Source organism: Carcharodon carcharias, chromosome 21 (assembly GCF_017639515.1).
Source record: "Carcharodon carcharias isolate sCarCar2 chromosome 21, sCarCar2.pri, whole genome shotgun sequence".
NCBI lineage: Eukaryota > Metazoa > Chordata > Chondrichthyes > Lamniformes > Lamnidae > Carcharodon > Carcharodon carcharias.
This window is the reverse complement of record NC_054487.1, coordinates 88,271,672-88,291,117: the sequence shown is the minus strand read 5'-3', so window position 1 is coordinate 88,291,117 and position 19,446 is coordinate 88,271,672. Positions and strand designations below refer to the sequence as shown.

Below are 19,446 nucleotides of genomic sequence, written 5' to 3'. Positions count from 1 at the left end.
ACAGTACATTCCAGATCCTCACTACTAACTGCGTGAAAAAGTTTACCCTCATGTTTCCATTACTACTTTTGCCAATCACCTTAAATCTGTGCCCTCTGGTTCTCGATCCTTCCACCAATGGGAGCAATTTCTCCCTATCTGCTCTGTCCAGACACCTCATGATTTCGAATACGTCTATCAATTCTCCTCTCAACCTTCACTTCTCCAAGGAAAACAGTCCCAATTTTTTCAACTTATCTGGGCTATTGAAGTTCATCATCCCTGGAATCATTCTCATGAATCTTTTCTGCCCCCTCTCTAAAGCATTCATTGACATCCTTCCTAAAGTGTGGTGCCCAGAACCGGATGCAATATTTCTGTTGAGGCTGAACCAATATGCACTTCCCAAAGTGGGGAAGCTTGTCTGTTTCTCTTTTAAATGTTGCTCATCAATAAAAACAACTTTCATGTGTACACTACCGTTAGTTGGGTTCCCTGTGGTTCAGTGGGTAGCACCTTTATTTCTGAGTCAGAAGATTATGGGTTCAAGTCCCATTCCAGAGATTTGGATATCTCCATTGCTAATCCCTTGTGTCAAAGATGGTCCTTTCTTGTGGATGGTGGGGTTTAAGTGAGATGTCAGCGTTGGCTGTGGGTTCACTTATGAACCCTAAGTTATCCTTACTGCCTCTCCCAGTAAGAGGAGAAACAACTTCTCTGCATCCACCCTGTCAAACCCTCGTATTAGAATTTTATGTATTTCAATAAAATCACCTTCCATTCTTCTAAACTCCGGAAAATATCACTTTAGGATGTCCTACGGCCATGAAAGCAGCTGTATAAATACAAAACATTTCTTTAAAATGTCCCAAGTAGTTTAACAGAGGTTAGAGCAGACTGAGGGATGGTAGGGGAGTTAACTGAGAAGAGGCTTGAAAAGGTGAGATTGGAGAAGGCTTTGAAAGGTCAGGACATGGGAGAGGGAATTCTGGAGGCTGCACCTGGACAACTGCTTCCCAGCAGTGAATGCCAAACTTAAGAAACAGGGGGATCATAGAATCATGGAACCTTATAGCACAGAAGGAGGCCATTTGGCCCATCATGCCAGCGCTGACTCTTTACTAGAGATATCCAATTGGTCCCACATCCTCTGCGATTTCTCCATAATCCTGAAACTTAGTCCTTGTAGGTGCAGACTTGGCTGTCGGGATGCCGGAGGGAGAGAAGGCTGCAAGGCCAGGGAAAGCCATAGAAATATAGATAAAGGAATTGGTGAGGAGGTCGGAATAGATAGCTCCATTTGAAGGGCTAGAACTGAAACAAGCACAGTGGGCTGAATGGCCTCCCTCTGTACTGGAAAATCCCAGCTGCTTCTATAGGATATTTGCTTTGCAGGTAAGTTCTTAGAGAAATTGTGCAAAGAACCATTTCTCTAAGGTAGAAAGATGCACAAGTAACCTTTCTCTTTGCTGTTAAAACTGTGCAGTAATTCTCATTCCATGAAAATTCTTAGATATTAAATCCTAGAAATTCTATACACCTGATACAGCGGTCAGCAATTTTCCTTTTTTAAGTTTTAAGTATTTTTTTGTATTTTCTGACTTTTAATTCCTCCTTTTTCCATTACAACTATAAGGTGAACAGTAAAGGAAGCCAGGTGAATATGCGGTGTACTTTGACTGAGCATGTAATGGTTAAGCGACGTTATACAACAGCATGGGTTGCCCACATTCCAACAGTAATGACGCTTAATTGAGTGGAAGAATGGCTTTTCTTGCTTTGCGTTGTCTCCTCCATTGACCCCTCCTTTCTCTCTTAGCCTGCTCCCGCTGGCTGCAATGAGCTGAAGGGCTTGGTTGACTGGTTTCAATACAAGTCCAGCTGTGTTCCTTTTGCCATGTTTGCATCCCTTCTACATTTCCACCAATTAAAACGTCCACCTTTAAAACAGCCACCAATCACCATTTCAGTAACAACAGATTCAAAATTGCGTCCGAGAACATGTCAAGTTTAATTTGAGCAAAAAACCTCATGCTTCCTCAATATTTTGCATCCTATTAAAATGCACTGGAAACAAAAACACGAGGAAAATCAGAAAATGCCGGAAGTATTCAACAGGGTTTAGCCATGTCTGTGGAGAGAGTAACAGAGTTAATGGCCTGGGTAGCGGTAGTCAGAAATGTTCCCAGCTCAGCTTACCCACCTCGGGAGGAAGTGTCGGCCGAGGCAGGACCTACATTGCTGGGGTGGGGACGGATGTGAGCTGCAGTCAGGTCCACTGACCCAGGAAGAAGTGTGGAGGCGGCCACAGGGGCTGCTGGGTGCCAAGGCGGGCTGTTTAAAAAGTCCACCTGGATGATGTGGGACTTTGTCCAGTGTTAAAAAAAACCACAAAGGCCCACCAGCTCTCAGCCCTCACACCCCCTTCACCTTCCAAACACATGTCAAGCCCCATAGCTCCATCCATGCCACCTCATGACCCCTATGCCACACTCTGCCCTTCCACCCAGCCCCTATGTCCTCCTCATGCCCCCTATCCCAAGCTCTGGCTCTCCTATGCCCATTGGCCCACTCTACACTTTTTAGAACCAATGAACACCACAGTGTAAAGTGGAATGTATGAAAACAATGTAATCCTTTGGTCACTTTTCCCTGTACTCAAAAATAAGGTCTGGGCAAGCTAATAAAAATGTCAATCATTCGGGCCCTTTGAAGTTTCGAAAGCTGTAAACACTTGAAACCACTTACTTTTGTCAACAAATGGGCTGCAGAGATCAGAGAGCCTGAGCTGTCAATCAAACAATATTTCCTCTGAGGAGCAGGTGCTCTTTTATTCTAATAGATGTCTGGTTTTCAGCCAAGCCACATAATGTACCCTTGGCTGAAAGCCCAGACATCTATTAAAATAACAGAATACCTGCTTCCCAAAGGAAACATTGTTTGATTGACAGCTCAGGCTCTCTGATCACTGAGGTCAATTTCTCAGTGTTTGTTGACATAAGTAAGTGGTTTCAGGTATTTGTGGTTTGTAGTTTTTGAAACATTAGTGGACCTGGATGATTAACACTTTTATTGGCTTTTCAGGACCTTTTTTCATGTATAAGGGTAACTGATCAAAGGATCACATTTTTTTCAAAGCTTATTTTTTTTACACATTCCACTTTACACTGTGATGTTCATTGATTCTATCAAGAGTACAGTGGGCCAATCAGCATGGAAGTGCCAGAGTTGGGCGTGGAGGCATGAGGGGACCTTTTGAACTTACCTTTTAAAAGGTCCCTCAGGCAGACTGGGGTTCACAGCTCCTCTAAGGGGCCATGAACCATGACTCTTCAAAAACCTGGCCCGACTCCATGAAAATTGCAGAGGAGTAGGAGATACCTAAATCCGTGATGGAGCTGGCCAGGCTGGGAGTACTGGATGCAGAAAGCAGCCCGTATCCTTTAAAGGTATTCCCAAAAATTGCACAGCCTGGGAATGGGGTCGGGAACCACAGAATTGGGACCTTCCCACCAGAGTTATCCCAAAAATCCAGCCCAACATTTCAGATGGATGACCTATAGACACCATCCAACTCAAGAACAAGCAAAGTACAATCGTATTTTGATACAGGCAAATTGTTACTGAGTCCCAGCATGCACTTCATAGCTGATAGTTCCTGCCTGTGTCAAATATAGTGTGAAGAAGTCTCCCTGAATGGTCTTGCTCTGATACTAATGTTATGCTTCCTTGTTCTTGATTCCTTCACGAGGAAGTAGTTTCTCCACATCGACCCTATTAAATCACTTTAAACATTCCTCAGTCTTCTAAACTCAAGGAAATACAAACCATGCTTACAAAATGCCCTTATAATTTAATCCTTGAAGTCCTGTATCATGCTGATGAATTTTGAATAAGATAGGCCAGATGCAGACAACCTATTAGTGCTGGTGGGAGATCAAGAATGAGGAGACATAGCCTTCCATCACTAAGACCATTTCCTAGCTGTTCTTGCACATAATGTGCGGTAAATTTACAGTAAGTTAGCACTTGAATCTTTAGCTGTGACATTGTGAAACAGATTGTAAACTGATGCTGCTTCCTTGATGTGCTTTCCATGAAATATTACTGTTTTTTTTAAAGGGATCCATTTTATTTAAAATGAGGGTGTGTGAGCTAATGATGCCCTGACCATCGCTCCCTGTGGGAACTGCTCCTCAGCAGGAGTATACAAATGTTAAACCCTTTGGGAGTAAATCTGAGTTCATTAGGATGTGTTCAAATAAAACAACAGGGTTGTATGAAAAGTGCTGTCTCATTAAATTCAGTTGTAAAAAGCAGAAGGAGTTGGTCAGTAATGAAGAATCTGTAATAACCATCCTTTATTGCTTCCCAATTAACTGGTATAAATGGCAACATATACAGCAATGCTGCATTCATACAAGGTGGCAGACAGGGGTTGACCTCTCTGGGGTGATTTTTGACTTTTTACTCCCACTGCCCAGTCTCTGGAGCTGGGACTGGGCGTTAGAAATTCAGCTGCCAGTCACAATTCGCTGGGGCAATTAATTTCAAATTCCCAACCTGCTGAGATAACTATAGTTTACAGAAAACAGCCATAAAGAGCCCTTAAGGAAATGTAAGCAAACAACTATTGTAACTGCAAGAACAGAGGGTTACTTTTCCCTGTCACTGACACTGGCAGCCATTTTTTTTCAATGTTTAAAAGGCTGGAGGTTTAAATAACTTCACAGCCCCTACGAGTGACGGTCCAACTTCTTTTTGAGATCATTAGTCATTCCCGCTTCCACCACCCTCGAGGGCAGCGAGTTATGCTCGCTGTGAAAAAAGTTCTTCCACACATCGCTTCCTCCCCCAACCTCCCATCTCTTGCCGAAACCCTAAAACTATTTTCTTATTTAAGAATAAACTCTGCTCTGTCTCATGCACTAACATAAGATGACATTATGCGGTTGAAACGTTACACGCTTCGAATGAGGTCATGTTCTCCTGTTTGCAATCGGGGCTACCTTTCCCTCAGCCTCTAACTCGGAATGGACTGTGCGCTGAGGGACAATCAGCTACACCCTTACCCAATGTGTGCCTGCTGCTGGAGGGGGCGACTTTATCAGCGCAACTAATGCAATGTTGCATTTAATATCACGACTATTCCTTTAAAACTACAGTGCTTGAGAATAACCCTGTGTTTCACATCATGTTGGTGACCCCATGTAATTATCTGTTTTGTCTTTTTACAAATTACAAGCTACAAAATGATGCTTTTGAAAAAAATGAATACATTCTAAAATTTTGGACTATTGCATTTTGAAGGTAGTGTTGCCTCTGTGTATGACCTGTGTTCAGTAAGCTCTCACTCTGAGGCACTGTAGTGTTAAATAAGTTACACAGATTTATTGTTTAAGCTGTCAGGAAGGAATGTTTTGGTACACGTTAATGAAGGAAGTCCTTCAGCTTTTGATATTTTCCTTTCCAGTTGAGAAGCTCATTCAAGCAAGCTTTTGGTAAAAAGAAGTCATCCAAACCTAATCTCTCACACTCAGACATTGAAGAAATCACCGATTCCTCACTTCCATCATCACCCAAATCACTTCAAGATTCAACAGACCCTGGATCCCTGAAACCATCACAGTCAGCATCTGCGTAAGTGTTTAGAAAGATCGTGAGTGTGAGATAAATGTGTGATTCAAATATCCTGAACAAGGTTTAGAAAGGTGTAAACTCTGCCCCACACATCCTAGCAATCATTTTCCTTATATGTGACTCCCTGCTGTAATTGAGATATGGGAGGGGATGGTTCTTAAATAGGGCTGCCAATTCTTCAGGATTTCTCCAGAGTCTCCAGCAATGAAAGATGAATCTCCAGGACACTGGTTGGAATTTAATGCCCTCCCCTCACCCCCATCCCCGGGGGTGAGTCTGGAGGTGGAGGGGCACTTCATCATGTGGAAAGGTGCTGGGGGTTGTGGGGGGGGGGGGGGGTGGGTGGTGGGGCGTGGGGGGGTTGGGGGGGGGGCGGGGGTGGTGTCCCTGCTGCCTTCCCACCTCCATCCCAATTAAGTCAGGGATGGGAAGGATTATGGATGGCCTTCCTGCCCAGCCACCAATTGAGGCCCTTAAGTGGGTGACTAGTAGTATTTGCCCAGTGGCAAGTGGGGCACAAGCCATTGGGAAGCAAACCCTTTCAGTCTCCCAGGGGTAGTGGGGTGGGGTGGGGTGGGGATGTCCCTCATTCAAAGGCACTCAGTGCCTGATTGACATGGCGAAGTGAGGTGGGCCTTTGAGAGTCATCTTCCAGGCATTGCTGCTGACCCCTATAGACCCACCATGACCCCCCGCTCCTGCCCTCACTCACCTGTGGCCCTGGACCTATAGTGATCCTAGGCTTGTTCCTGGGTAGATTACTGGCAACAGCCATTGCTGCTACTGGCAACAGCCAAGCAATGCACAGCTGTCAGCTTCTGACTGGGCAGCAACTCTTGGTGGATGGGTGGGTGCGTTGGGGGGGTGGGTGGGTGGGGGTGGAGGGGGGGTGGTGATGACAGGATCCTGGGGAAGGCCCAACAATGACCACCTATGTACCTGTCCGACACTCAACTCAGCAGGACTTCATCAAAGGAAGTGATGAAGGTCTCCCACCTGCTCACCAACCAGTAGGCAAGACACCCTTCACTTGCATTAAATAACGGCCACTGTCTGCAACCCCTACCCAGGAGGAGAAAACTCATCGGGGTTTTAAAAAATAACTGTTAAATGATCACTTTTGGAACACTTTAATTTATTAGGTATAAAACATATTGGACATGTGGGTGGAGCGGGGGACATGGGGGCATGGCTTTTGGACAAAATCAAGAATTATCCAATCAGCGAGGGCTCTGTTTGCTTTCCAGTTGGGATGGGAAATCAGTGCACTGTGTTCAGGGACTAGAGTGGGAAGTCACGTGACAAAACCTCCTGGAATAACGTCACAAAGGAAGATGGTTGTGGTTGCTGGAGGTCAGTCATCTCAGTTCCAGGACATCACTGCAGGAGTTCCTCAGGGTAGTGTCCTCGGCCCAACCATCTTCAGCTGCTTCATCAATGACCTTCCTTCCATCATAAGTTTAGAAGTGGGGATGTTCGCTGATGACTGCACAATGTTCAGCACCATTTGTGACTCCTCAGATACTGAAGCAGCCCATGTCCAAATGCAGCAAGACCTGGACCTACATTTTGCACTCATCAGGCACACGCGATCGGTGGACTCAGAAGTGGACACAAAATTCACATCTGCCTGTGGTCAGCCCCCCAACCATGACCTTACACTGGCTGGGCCAATTAACGGGCAGCCAGTGTGTAACACACCCAGAGAGAGGCTCAGCGCTGCCGCTGGGGGCAAGAAGAGGGTGGGTGCTGATGTCACTGTGGGTGCTGGTGAGCATTTCCACTGAGCTCCCTGAAGGCAGACAGATGCTTCAGAGAGACACAGACCTCCACAGAATAAAATAAAGCACAAAAATGCTGCAAAATTGTCCATGCAGCACAATCAAGCACCTGAGAGCAGACCTCATAAAAACACTGTCCCCGGATATTTCTTTATATTTTAAGTCCCACCAGAGATGTCATCCTAGCCTGGGATTAGGTTTCATCAAAGATGTAAAGCCCGCCTGGCCGATTGGCCTGTCCACCAACTTTAAGGTTGGACGCGCCATGAAAAGCTGCTGACAACTGGGCCGTTAATGGTTTAATTGCCCACTTTATTGTCAGCAGGTGCTCTTTGGTTTTTGCGTGTGTCCACTGAGCGAAATGTCACACGGGTGTGAAATGATGTCGGGGCACTCACCCAACGTCATCTTGCGCAATTTCATACCCGTTCGGGTCAGTGGGCACGCACCTACCAATGAATGTGAAAATCTGGCCCTGGACAATACCCAGGCTTGGACTGATAAGTGGCAAGTAACATTCATGCCACACAAGTGTCAGGCAATGACCATCTCCAACAAGAGAGAATCCAACCATCGCCCTTTGACGTTCAATGGCATTACCATCACTGAATCCCCCACTATCAACATCCTGGGGGTTATCATTGACCTGAAACTGAACTGGACTAGCCATTAGATACTGTGGCTACAAGAGCAGGTCAGAGGCTAGGAATCCTGTGGCAAGTAACTCACCTCCTTACTCCCCAAAGCCTGTCCACCATCTGCAAGGCACAAGTCAGGAGTGTGAGGGAATACTCTCCACTTGCCTGGATGAGTGCAGTTCCAACAACACTCAAGAAGCTCAATACCATCCAGGACAAAGCAGCCTGCTTGACTGGCACCCCATCTACAAACATTCTCTCCCTCCACCACTGACGCACAGTAGCAGCAGTGTGTACCATCTACAAGACACATTGTAAAAATTCACCAAGGCTCCTTAGACAGCACCTTCCAAACCCATGACCACTACCATCTAGAAGGTCAAAGGCAGCGGGTAGATGGGAACACCACCACCTGGAAGTTCCCCTCCAAGTTACTCAGCATCCTGACTTGGAAATATATCACCATTCCGTCACTGTCACTGGGTCAAAATCCTGGAACCCCCTCCCTAACAGCACTGTGGGTGTACCTACACCACATGGACTGCAGCGGTTCAAGAAGGCAGCTCACCACCACCTTCTCAAGGGCAGTTAGGGATGGGCAATAAATGCTGGCCCAGCCAGCGAAGCCCATGTCCCTTCAATAAATAAAAATAAAATTCCAACAGAGATGGCAACCCTAAAGGTAAAGAGACAGTAACCTATCCCATCTCTTCAGAACATCACATGGTACTCCCACATGCAGTGAAGTATCACATCGTTCCATTGTATTTACAGCAGGCAATGGCCACTCTCCCCAACAGGTCAATGAGAGTGTTCGTGCTTCAAACAAACTTCTTCCCACCTCATCTTACTCTGAGGTATAGTCTCTGTTGTCCTGCACTTGTATTCAGCAGCCAACTAATGCACAGCAAGCTCCCAGAAACAACAGTGAGATTAACAGCCAGTTATTCTGTTTCTGTTGGCAGTGGTTGATTGACAAGATGTTAGGAGGACTCTTGCTTTTCTTCATATAGTGGCCATGAAATCTTTTGCATCCATCTGAGAGGGCAGGTTTAATGTTTCATCTATTGTGCAGCACCCCAGTAGTGTTGCACTGTCAGTGTCAGCTTAGATTATTTGTTCAAGTGACTGGATCGGGACTTTGGATTCATGGCTGCAGACACATGGGAACATCACCACTTGGAAGTTCCCCTCCAAGTCACTCACCATCCTTGGAAATATATCACCGTTCCTTCACTGTCGCTGGGTCAAAATCCTGGAACTCCCTCTCTAACAGCACTGTGGGTGTACCTACACCACATGGACTGCAGCGGCTCAAGAAGGCAGCTCACCACCACCTTCTCAAGGGCAATTAAGGATGGGCAATAAATGCTGGCCCAGCCAGTGAAGCCCACATCCCTTGAATGAATAAAAATAAAGAGAGTTCCGCCAACTGAGTCACACCTCAGTGTAGACCCATTCTGACCCCTGTTGCACCGTGTGGAGATGGAGATGTTAATCAGAAAGAAGTGGCCTGTCATCGTTGTGAGACTGGAGTAAATAGCTCAAAGCACATAGACAAAAACAAAATACTGCAGATGCTGGAAATCTAGAACAAAAATAAAAATACTTGGAAAAACTCAGCAGGTCTGACACCATCTTAAGGTCAAAATTGGTTTTGGGATGGAGGTGGGTGTACCCCTCAAATCCCACATGAAAGATGGATAAAAGCTATTGATTGGAAAATGAGGTGAAAAACTGGTCAGGGTTTTGCCTTTCTAATGGAAAGCACTAAATTCCTTGCACAGCTACTTGTTTGGTAACACGTTCTCCACTCCAGAGACTTGGGCACACAATCTAGACTGACACACCGGTGCAGTAATGATGGAGTGCGGAGTGCCGTGTTAATGGAGAGGCCCTCTTTTGGGTGAGACATTAAACCAAGGCTTTGTCTGCTCTCTCAGCTAACATCCAACAGGCCAGTGAGTTTTTTTCAGGAAGAGCGAGGCTGGGTGGGGGTTAGTTCTCCCTGGTGCCCTGGTCAACATCCACCTCTCAGCCAACATGACCCAGCCAGATTAAGTGGTCACTTCCCTCTTTGCTTTTTGTGTGACCTTGCTTTGTGTAAACTTTCTAACCATTTTTCCCAACAAAACAAAAGCACCAAGAACGATATTGCATTTCTGTAGCACCTTTAACGAGCTTGGGATGTCCCAAACTTATTCACAGGAAATACACAGATAATTAATCCCTCCAAATGCTAAAACGTGGATACTTAATCCCTCTTTATCACAAAACACAGATGAAAAATGGAATTCCAAATTAAGTTAGAATATTAATGGCAGGTTTCCAGTTACCACACACACACACCAAAAGTAATTGGGATCACCCAGTTTAAAATTTGCTCAGGGATAAACCTATTTGTATGTTTCTGTAAACATTCGCTCCATTTTATTAGCTGCCAATTTTTATCTGTTTTCTTAGTGTAATCAAGCCATTGTCTGTGTTCATTTCCTTGTCTGTCTGTGCAGTAGGTTTCTGTCGAGTCCCAATAGCAGCAAGCCCGTCTCTCTCTGGGTGACAAGAAAACAGCTAAATGGCCATGTGATCTATCAGCACAGGTCCCGGTAAATTGCTGTGTGCTGCATGTAGTAGAGGTTGTGAGTGGATGCATTGGCTTACTGCCTGTTCAGTCTACCAGTTAGGGAGTTATCATCGGTTAACCTTTCAACATTGAAGTATGAGCTTTTGTCGTGAAAGTGATTTTGAGATAGACCCAATAGCTAGGCAGACACAGCAAGATCACACAAAACAGCAAAGGACCAGATACTGTATTTTTAGTCTTGATTGAGGGATGAATGCTAGGCTTGATGTTGTAGGAACAGCCTTGAGATAGCGCTGTGGCAGTCTTGACATAAACTGGGAAATGAGGCTTTGATGTAAAGTGAAAGAAAAGACATGTATTTATATTGTAATATAGAAGCAAAATAAGGCAGATGCTGGAAATCTGAAATAAAAACAGAAAACGCTGGAAAAGTTCAGCAGGTCTGACAGCATCTGTGGAGAGAGAAATAGGGTTAACGTTTCGAGTCTGTATGACCCTCCTTCAGAGCTAAAGAAGAGTCATATGGACTCAAAACATTAACTCTGTTTCTCTCCCCACAGGTGTTGTCAGACCTGCTGAGTTTTTCCAGCATTTTCTGTATTTATCTTGTGCCTTTCATGACCTTTTTGGAAGTATAATCACTGTTGTAAAGTAGGAAAAGCAGCAGCCAACCTGCACACAGCAAGATCCCACAATCAGCAGTGCAGTCATGAGCAGTTGATCTGATTTTTAGTGATGTTGGCTGAGGGATAAATATTGTTCACCACAGCACAGGTTGAGCTCCCCTGCTCCTCTTCAATCTTTTACATTCGCTTAAGGGCGCAAACATTCAAGCTCTGATCCAATTAAAATCTCATTCGAAAAACAGCACCTCTGACAGTGTAGGACTCCAACAGGATGGTCCTAGATGATGGGATCAAGTTCCGGAGTTCAGCTGCAATCCACAACCTCCTGACTCAAAATCAAGAGTATGACTACTTGGCTAGGCTGGGACTGAGAACAATACATTTTAAAGGTTTTGAATTGAATAAATCGCATCAGTACATCCTTTTCCCAGGAGGTTCCCATCATCTCAGGGTATAGTGATTGGAACCTTCTATCGCACCAGCAGTTCCCTGAGAGACAGGGGAAAGGTTGGGTGTTGGATGGGATGGGGTGGGATGGGGGTGGGAGATGGGGGTGGGATGGGGGTGGGAGATGGGGGTGGGATGGGGGTGGGAGATGGGGGTGGGATGGGGGTGGGAGATGGGGGTGGGATGGGGTGGGATGGGGGTGGGAGATGGGATGTTGGATGGGGTGGGATGGGGGTGGGAGATGGGGGTGGGATGGGGTGGGATGGGGGTGGGAGATGGGATGTTGGATGGGGTGGGATGGGGTGGGATGGGGGTGGGGGATGGGGGTGGGATGGGGGTGGGAGATGGGGGTGGGAGATGGGGGTGGGATGGGGGTGGGAGATGGGGGTGGGATGGGGGTGGGAGATGGGGGTGGGAGATGGGGGTGGGATGGGGGTGGGAGATGGGGGTGGGATGGGGGTGGGAGATGGGGGTGGGATGGGGGTGGGAGATGGGGGTGGGATGGGGGTGGGAGATGGGGGTGGGATGGGGGTGGGAGATGGGGGTGGGAGATGGGGGTGGGATGGGGGTGGGAGATGGGGGTGGGAGATGGGGGTGGGATGGGGGTGGGAGATGGGGGTGGGATGGGGGTGGGAGATGGGGGTGGGATGGGGGTGGGATGGGGGTGGGATGGGGGTGGGAGATGGGGGTGGGATGGGGTGGGATGGGGGTGGGATGGGGGTGGGAGATGGGGGTGGGATGGGGTGGGATGGGGGTGGGATGGGGGTGGGATGGGGGTGGGAGATGGGGGTGGGATGGGGGTGGGAGATGGGGGTGGGATGGGGGTGGGAGATGGGGGTGGGAGATGGGGGTGGGATGGGGGTGGGAGATGGGGGTGGGATGGGGGTGGGAGATGGGGGTGGGAGATGGGGGTGGGATGGGGGTGGGAGATGGGGGTGGAATGGGGGTGGGAGATGGGGTGGGAGATGGGGGTGGGATGGGGGTGGGAGATGGGGGTGGGAAATGGGGGTGGGAAATGGGGGTGGGAGATGGGGGTGGGATGGGGGTGGGAGATGGGGGTGGGAGATGGGGGTGAGATGGGGGTGGGATGGGGTGGGATGGGGGTGGGAGATGGGATGTTGAATGGGGTGGGAGATGGGGGTGGGATGGGGGTGGGGGATGGGGGTGGGAGATGGGGGTGGGATGGGGGTGGGATGGGGGTGGGATGGGGGTGGGATGGGGTGGGATGGGGGTGGGAGATGGGGGTGGGATGGGGGTGGGAGATGGGGGTGGGATGGGGGTGGGGGATGGGGGTGGGAGATGGGGGTGGGATGGGGGTGGGAGATGGGGGTGGGATGGGGGTGGGATGGGGGTGGGGGTTGGGGGTGGGGGATGGGGGTGGGAGATGGGGGTGGGATGGGGGTGGGATGGGGGTGGGAGATGGGGGTGGGGGATGGGGGTGGGATGGGGGTGGGATGGGGGTGGGAGATGGGGGTGGGATGGGGGTGGGATGGGGGTGGGAGATGGGGGTGGGATGGGGGTGGGAGATGGGGGTGGGATGGGGGTGGGAGATGGGGGTGGGAGATGGGGGTGGGATGGGTGTGGGAGATGGGGGTGGGAGATGGGATGTTGAATGGGGTGGGAGATGGGGGTGGGATGGGGGTGGGAGATGGGGGTCGGATGGGGGTGGGAGATGGGGGTGGGATGGGGGTGGGATGGGGGTGGGAGATGGGGGTGGGATGGGGGTGGGAGATGGGGGTGGGATGGGGGTGGGAGATGGGGGTGGGAGATGGGGGTGGGATGGGGGTGGGATGGGGGTGGGAGATGGGGGTGGGAGATGGGGGTGAGATGGGGGTGAGATGGGGGTGGGATGGGGGTGGGATGGGGGTGGGATGGGGTGGGATGGGGTGGGATGGGGGTGGGATGGGGGTGGGATGGGGGTGAGATGGGGGTGGGATGGGGTGGGATGGGGGTGGGAGATGGGGGTGGGATGGGGTGGGATGGGGGTGGGAGATGGGGGTGGGCTGGGGTGGGATGGGGGTGGGAGATGGGGGTGGGAGATGGGGGTGGGAGATGGGGGTGGGAGATGGGGGTGGGATGGGGGTGGGATGGGGGTGGGAGATGGGGGTGGGAGATGGGGGTGAGATGGGGGTGGGATGGGGGTGGGATGGGGTGGGATGGGGGTGGGATGGGGGTGGGATGGGGGTGAGATGGGGGTGGGATGGGGTGGGATGGGGGTGGGAGATGGGGGTGGGATGGGGTGGGATGGGGGTGGGAGATGGGGGTGGGATGGGGTGGGATGGGGGTGGGAGATGGGGTGGGAGATGGGGGTGGGAGATGGGGGTGGGAGATGGGGGTGGGAGATGGGGGTGGGATGGGGGTGGGATGGGGGTGGGAGATGGGGGTGGGAGATGGGATGTTGAATGGGGTGGGATGGGGGTGGGAGATCTGGAAGGGACTGAGCAGTTTTCATCACCTCAGTTTCCTGATGACAGGACAAGTTGATCCAGGCAAAGGCACCAGTAATTTAACAATCTCTCTTTATCTAGAAAGGCTTTTAAAAAAATTGTTTGTGCGTGTTAAAATCACAATATTAACGATTTGGAAAGTTGCTGTGCTTTTGATATATGAGCTTACTGGAAAAAATATATTTGTCACAAGTTATTTTGGTTACCTGACCTGAGAGCGTTTGCAGCTTTGCAGATCCCTGCTTCTCATACTAAACTGACGTGTTAATCCGCCACGCCAGCTGATACCTTTGCTCAAACATCCATCTATGCCAGTCATTTCTAACAACACTCATATGTCGGTCACTCATGTTGTTAATACTTTGTGTGTGCTGTGCGTGTGTGTGTCTGTATGTGTCTGTTTGTATGTATGTGTGTGTGTTTATGTGTGTATGTGTGTCTGTGTGTATGGTATGTGTGTGTGCCTGTTCTTGTGTGTATGTGTGTGTGTATATGTGTGTGTGTGTGTCTGTGTGTATGTGTATGTGTGTGTGCCTGTTCTTGTGTGTATGTGTGTGTGTATATGTGTGTGTGTGTATATGTGTGTGTGTGTATGTGTGTGTGTGTATATGTGTGTGTGTGTGTGTCTGTTTGTGTGCATCTGTTTTTGCGTGTGCGTTTGTGTCTGTTTGTGTGTATGTGTGTGTGTGTGTGCCTGTTCTTGTGTGTATGTGTGTGTGTGTATATGTGTGTGTGTGTGTGTGTGTCTGTTTGTGTGTATGTGTGTGTGTGTGTGTGTGTGTGTGTCTGTGTGTATGTGTATGTGTGTGTGCCTGTTCTTGTGTGTATGTGTGTGTGTGTATATGTGTGTGTGTGTGTGTGTGTGTGTGTCTGTTTGTGTGCGTCTGTTTTTGCGTGTGCGTTTGTGTCTGTTTGTGTGTATGTGTGTGTGTGTCTGTTCTTGTGTATTTGTGTGTGTGTGTCTGTGTGTCTGTGTATGTGTGTCTGTATTTGCGTGTGTGTTTGTGTGTCTGTGTTTCTATGTATGTGTGTGTGTCTGTTCTTGTGTGTGTGTGTGTTTTCAACAAGTGCCTTTTCTGATCTTCCACACACCGGTCAGAATTTTACCGCCGGAGCTCACAGAGTTTTGAACAACTCGCCGCATTTCCTGGCCTTGCCCCGGCTGCAATCGTCTGTAAATTTCCGCCCTCTGTTTCTCATTTCGATGCAGACACCTGTGTTTGTTAGAGTGCATTTACATCCGTGTTTCTGTGTGAACATCTGAAAAGCGGCAGCCTATCTGTCACGGATTAAACAATCATTTGTGAACATCCATTAATGTGCCTGCAAAATCTTAAAACAACAGCAGTTTGTATCGATACAGCGAGTGGGATGTTACAGCTCTGCCATGGTGGAGGCTGGGCTGTAAAATGCAGTGAGCCGTTCAGAAGTCCATTGACTTCAGTCGGACTGTAAAACTCTGCCCGTCGCCTTTATTGTGTAAAATAAAAAGCTGCCAAAGCATCATCAGGTAACCACAAATGTTGAACCGAATAAGGAGATGCTAGGAGGAGTGACCAGAATGCTTGGTCAAGAATGTGGACTTTGAAAAGGACTTTAAATGAGGAGAGGGAGGCAGAGGGGCAGAGGGGCAGAGGAGCAGAGGGGTGTCGGAGAGGGACTTACAGAATCTGGGGCCCAGGCAGCTGAAGGCAGTGCTGCCAATGGTGGCACGAAGGGGATTAGGGAACACGCAAAGAGGCCAGAATTAGAGGAAAAATTGGCTGATTTTGACTGTCAGTCAAAAAACCTTTTCTTATCAGATCTAATATTTGTGTAGCTGATGAATAAAATTTTGATTTTTGATAAACACCCTATGAACTTTCTCTTTAACGTTGCTTGCGGCACAATCCCGGCAAATAATCCAGAGACTCCAGGACATTATCGGAAAATTAGCTACACCAGTTTAGCGGCAATCCGGAATCGAGGGGCCCGATTTTCCAGTTGGAGATGGGAATCGGGAGGTGGGTTCGATTCTGGGTTGTGAGCCAGCCTATGGCCTCAGGAAGATAAGAGGGTCTTCATCTTCAAACCTGTGCGAGTAGAGAGCTGGGCTGCAGGGTGGGGCAGGGGAAGGTTGGTTGCTAAAATGTTACCACCGTTCCCTACTTTTTGTCCAAACATTCGCTTTTTTGCGTTAAATAAAACTGTTTTTAGCGCAGCTGCCCCTGTTCCCAGCAGGCTGGAGCTGGTCAGCTTCAAGGAGCTCCAGTCCCCACGAAACTCACAGGAGGTCAGAAGGCAAGCTCTTAACAAACTCCCGAGTGACCTTGATCCACCCAATTAATAAGGTGGGTGACTTCATTTCCCCACTCCCCAAACCCCCACCCCCTGTGCCCTCCAGCCTCCCCACTCTTCCCCCTGTCCCCAGGAAAACCATCAGGGTTGGGAACTCAGGCCTTTGACTGGCACCCAGGGCACTGGTGCCACGTTTTTGGCTATCCCTCTGTTTTGGCCGGATTTGGGGCTGGTAAATCTAGCTCAAGGTCTCATCTGATGCCAGATGAGGATGTGCGAGACTCTCAGGAGGTTGAAGCCTCACCACCACTTCCCTTCAGAGCCAGGCCTTCACTCCTGGGCCTGGATTTTTAGGCCGTCGGGCGCGTGTGATCAGTGGGCCTGGGAGCGACTGGGAAACAGAGCCCCCGACGGCCATCGGCCCCCGACTGCGATTTCACGCCGGCCGTTAATCGGCCAGCCAGAGTGAACCACGCGCCGGGCGGAGGCAGGAAGAGGGTGGGTGATGATGTCACCACGGGTGTGGGCGAGGGCTGTGAGAGAGAGCTCCCTGAAGACAGACAACGGCCTCAGGGAGCTGCGGACTTGAAAATGATGACATTAAGGTGTAAATAGCTGCAAAAAATGTCCATGCATCATAATCCTGAAAACAGACCTCAGAAAAATGCGGACCCCAGATAGTTATATTTATTTTCTTTCCTAGCGGAGATTTCATCCCACCCTCGGATGAGGTCTGATGACCAATTAGCCCGTCCGCCAACCGTAAGGTTGGACAGGCCACGAGAAATCACAGACAATGACGCCCTCAATGGGCTTAATTTCCCGCTTGATTATCGGCAGGAGCATTTCTGACTTCTGTGCGCACCCGCCGAGCGACATATCGCCTGAGTGCGCGATGTCATCAGGTCGCTCGCCCAATGTCCTCTCGCGCAATTTTACCCCCCCCCCCGCCCCCCCACATTCAGGTCAGGCATGCGCCTGCCCATGGGGTGTAAAGCTCTGCCCCTGGTTTACACCCTAGGGGCTGGTTTGAGTGGTGTGGTATGCAGGTTGCTTCTATAAAGGGTGGGAGACCTGCTCCCTGAGATTACCACATGGACAGTGCAGGGAAAAAGCTACTCCATAATCTTATCAGTGAGAAAGTAGACACCATTTTGCACTGGCATCAACCTTGTCTAAATGCTTCAAATTGGAAATCTTCATGCATTCCTGTTCCCAGGTAATATAGCAATGTCCACATCTGATCACTTGAGAAGTTCTGTTTCGCTGAAAACCTTCACCTTTGCTGCTCCACTTGAGGCAATTTAAAATCTTTCGGTGAACGTGACTCACTGGTGGTTTGCAAGGTGCTGTCTTATACTTAACCCTTCCAACTTGCAACATTTAAGCTGTTTGGCTGATAAATACCTTTGCTTCAACACTTTAGCATCTGCGAGTGCACAGAAACTGAAGCCGAGGCCATCGTGCACCTTAAGAGTGAGCTGCGGGAGAAGGAGCTGAAGCTCACTGATATCCGGCTGGAAGCGCTCAGCTCTGCGCATCATCTGGATCAGATTCGGGAAGCAATGAACAGGATGCAGGTAATACTGAAAAGAAAGGTGGCATTTTGGCATCTCTCAGGGCCCTCATAAAGTGCTTCATAGCCAATGAAATCGCTCTTGAAGTATAGTTACCATTGTAATATAGAAAACATCGGAGCCAGCCTGCGCACAGTAAGATCCCACAATTTGATTTGAGCATGATCAGATTTTTTTTGTCATGTTGGTTAAGAGCCAGATCAATATTGGCCAGTGCTCCAGGGTGAGCACCCTTGCTCTTCCTCCAATGGTGGTCATGGGATCTTTTACATTCACCCAAGAGGGCAGACAAGAGTCTTGCTTATCCAAAAAGCAGCACCTCAGACAGCACAGCACTCCCTCAGCACTGCGGTGGAGTTTTAGCCTGGGTTTTGTGCTGAAGTCTCTGGAGTGGGACTTGAACTCAGAACCTTCTGACGAGTGCTACCCACTGAGCCAAGACTGACTAAGGTCCCTCTAATGTTCTCTACCCGGTGTATGTGACACAGCGCACAGTATCCAAACATACCCATGTCCCTTGACTAGTGCAGTATTCAGTCAAATGATAAACGTTATTTCAACATTTGGAGCAAAAGTAATGAAGTTTATCTGAAGGTCAGTTTTGAGGCTGCATGCCATTTCCATAGTAACGTGGATTTTAAAACTGGTTGTGTGGCTGGGTGACTAAACAAAGAGAAATCTAGCAGGCACTCTTGACAATTTAACCTGGTGTGTGACACAGATACTTTACTAGCCAGTAATTATTCCAGACTTACTTCTGCTCAATTGCAGAATGAGATTGAACTTCTTAAAGCTGAAAATGACCGTTTGAAGTCAGAGACTGGAAGTAGCAGTGGAGCAGCACGCACTCAATCCCAGTCTTCAACCTCATCTTCCTCTTCCTCATCCCGCCAGTCTTTGGGACTTTCCTTGCACAATCTCAACATAGCAGGCGCTACAACAACAGGTAAAGTGGTAACTGAAAGACATTCAATTACCAGGATGTAAAGCACATTGTTTGCAAGAGAACTGGTGATTTAATTAAACCTGTGTGACTATTCACATGAGTGTATGTCTTCGATAGACCTGGTGACTGTAGGTGGGAAATGAGCCAGGATTTAAATTGGTGAAATAAGTAATTGTTTGTTAAAGGCACAAACTTGAAAGGATATGGCAGACAGCTGGTTTGGCTATCCATTGTCAGATCTGGCTGGATCACAAAAAACATGTGCTATCATCTGCTAAGACAAAGGAAACCCCCAGCTTCTTTTCTCAACTGCAAACCACCCGCTTAAATCACTCCTGCCTGTCTCCTTCACCCTCACCTCCAACAACGTGCAGGAACCTCACTGACCTTATGGTCGGTAACATGGTGACAATCCAATCAGGAGACTCTGCCATTTCTCCCCCTTTCACCAACCCACCAGGTCAAACTTCCTCCAACGTTTCTCCCTACCCTAGCCCTGAACTT

The 19,446-nt window shown here is 48.7% G+C and overlaps 1 protein-coding gene across 1 annotated transcript in view; it reads left to right on the top strand.

The window, feature by feature from the left end:
- Positions 1–19,446, top strand: part of nav3 (neuron navigator 3) — a 291,371-nt gene that overhangs the window by 241,628 nt on the left and 30,297 nt on the right. The window contains exons 21-24 of the mRNA XM_041216018.1: positions 1,616–1,636; positions 5,453–5,619; positions 17,846–17,999; positions 18,768–18,942. Coding sequence (XP_041071952.1) covers positions 1,616–1,636; positions 5,453–5,619; positions 17,846–17,999; positions 18,768–18,942 — 517 coding nt within the window. The remainder of the gene's footprint in view (positions 1–1,615; positions 1,637–5,452; positions 5,620–17,845; positions 18,000–18,767; positions 18,943–19,446) is intronic.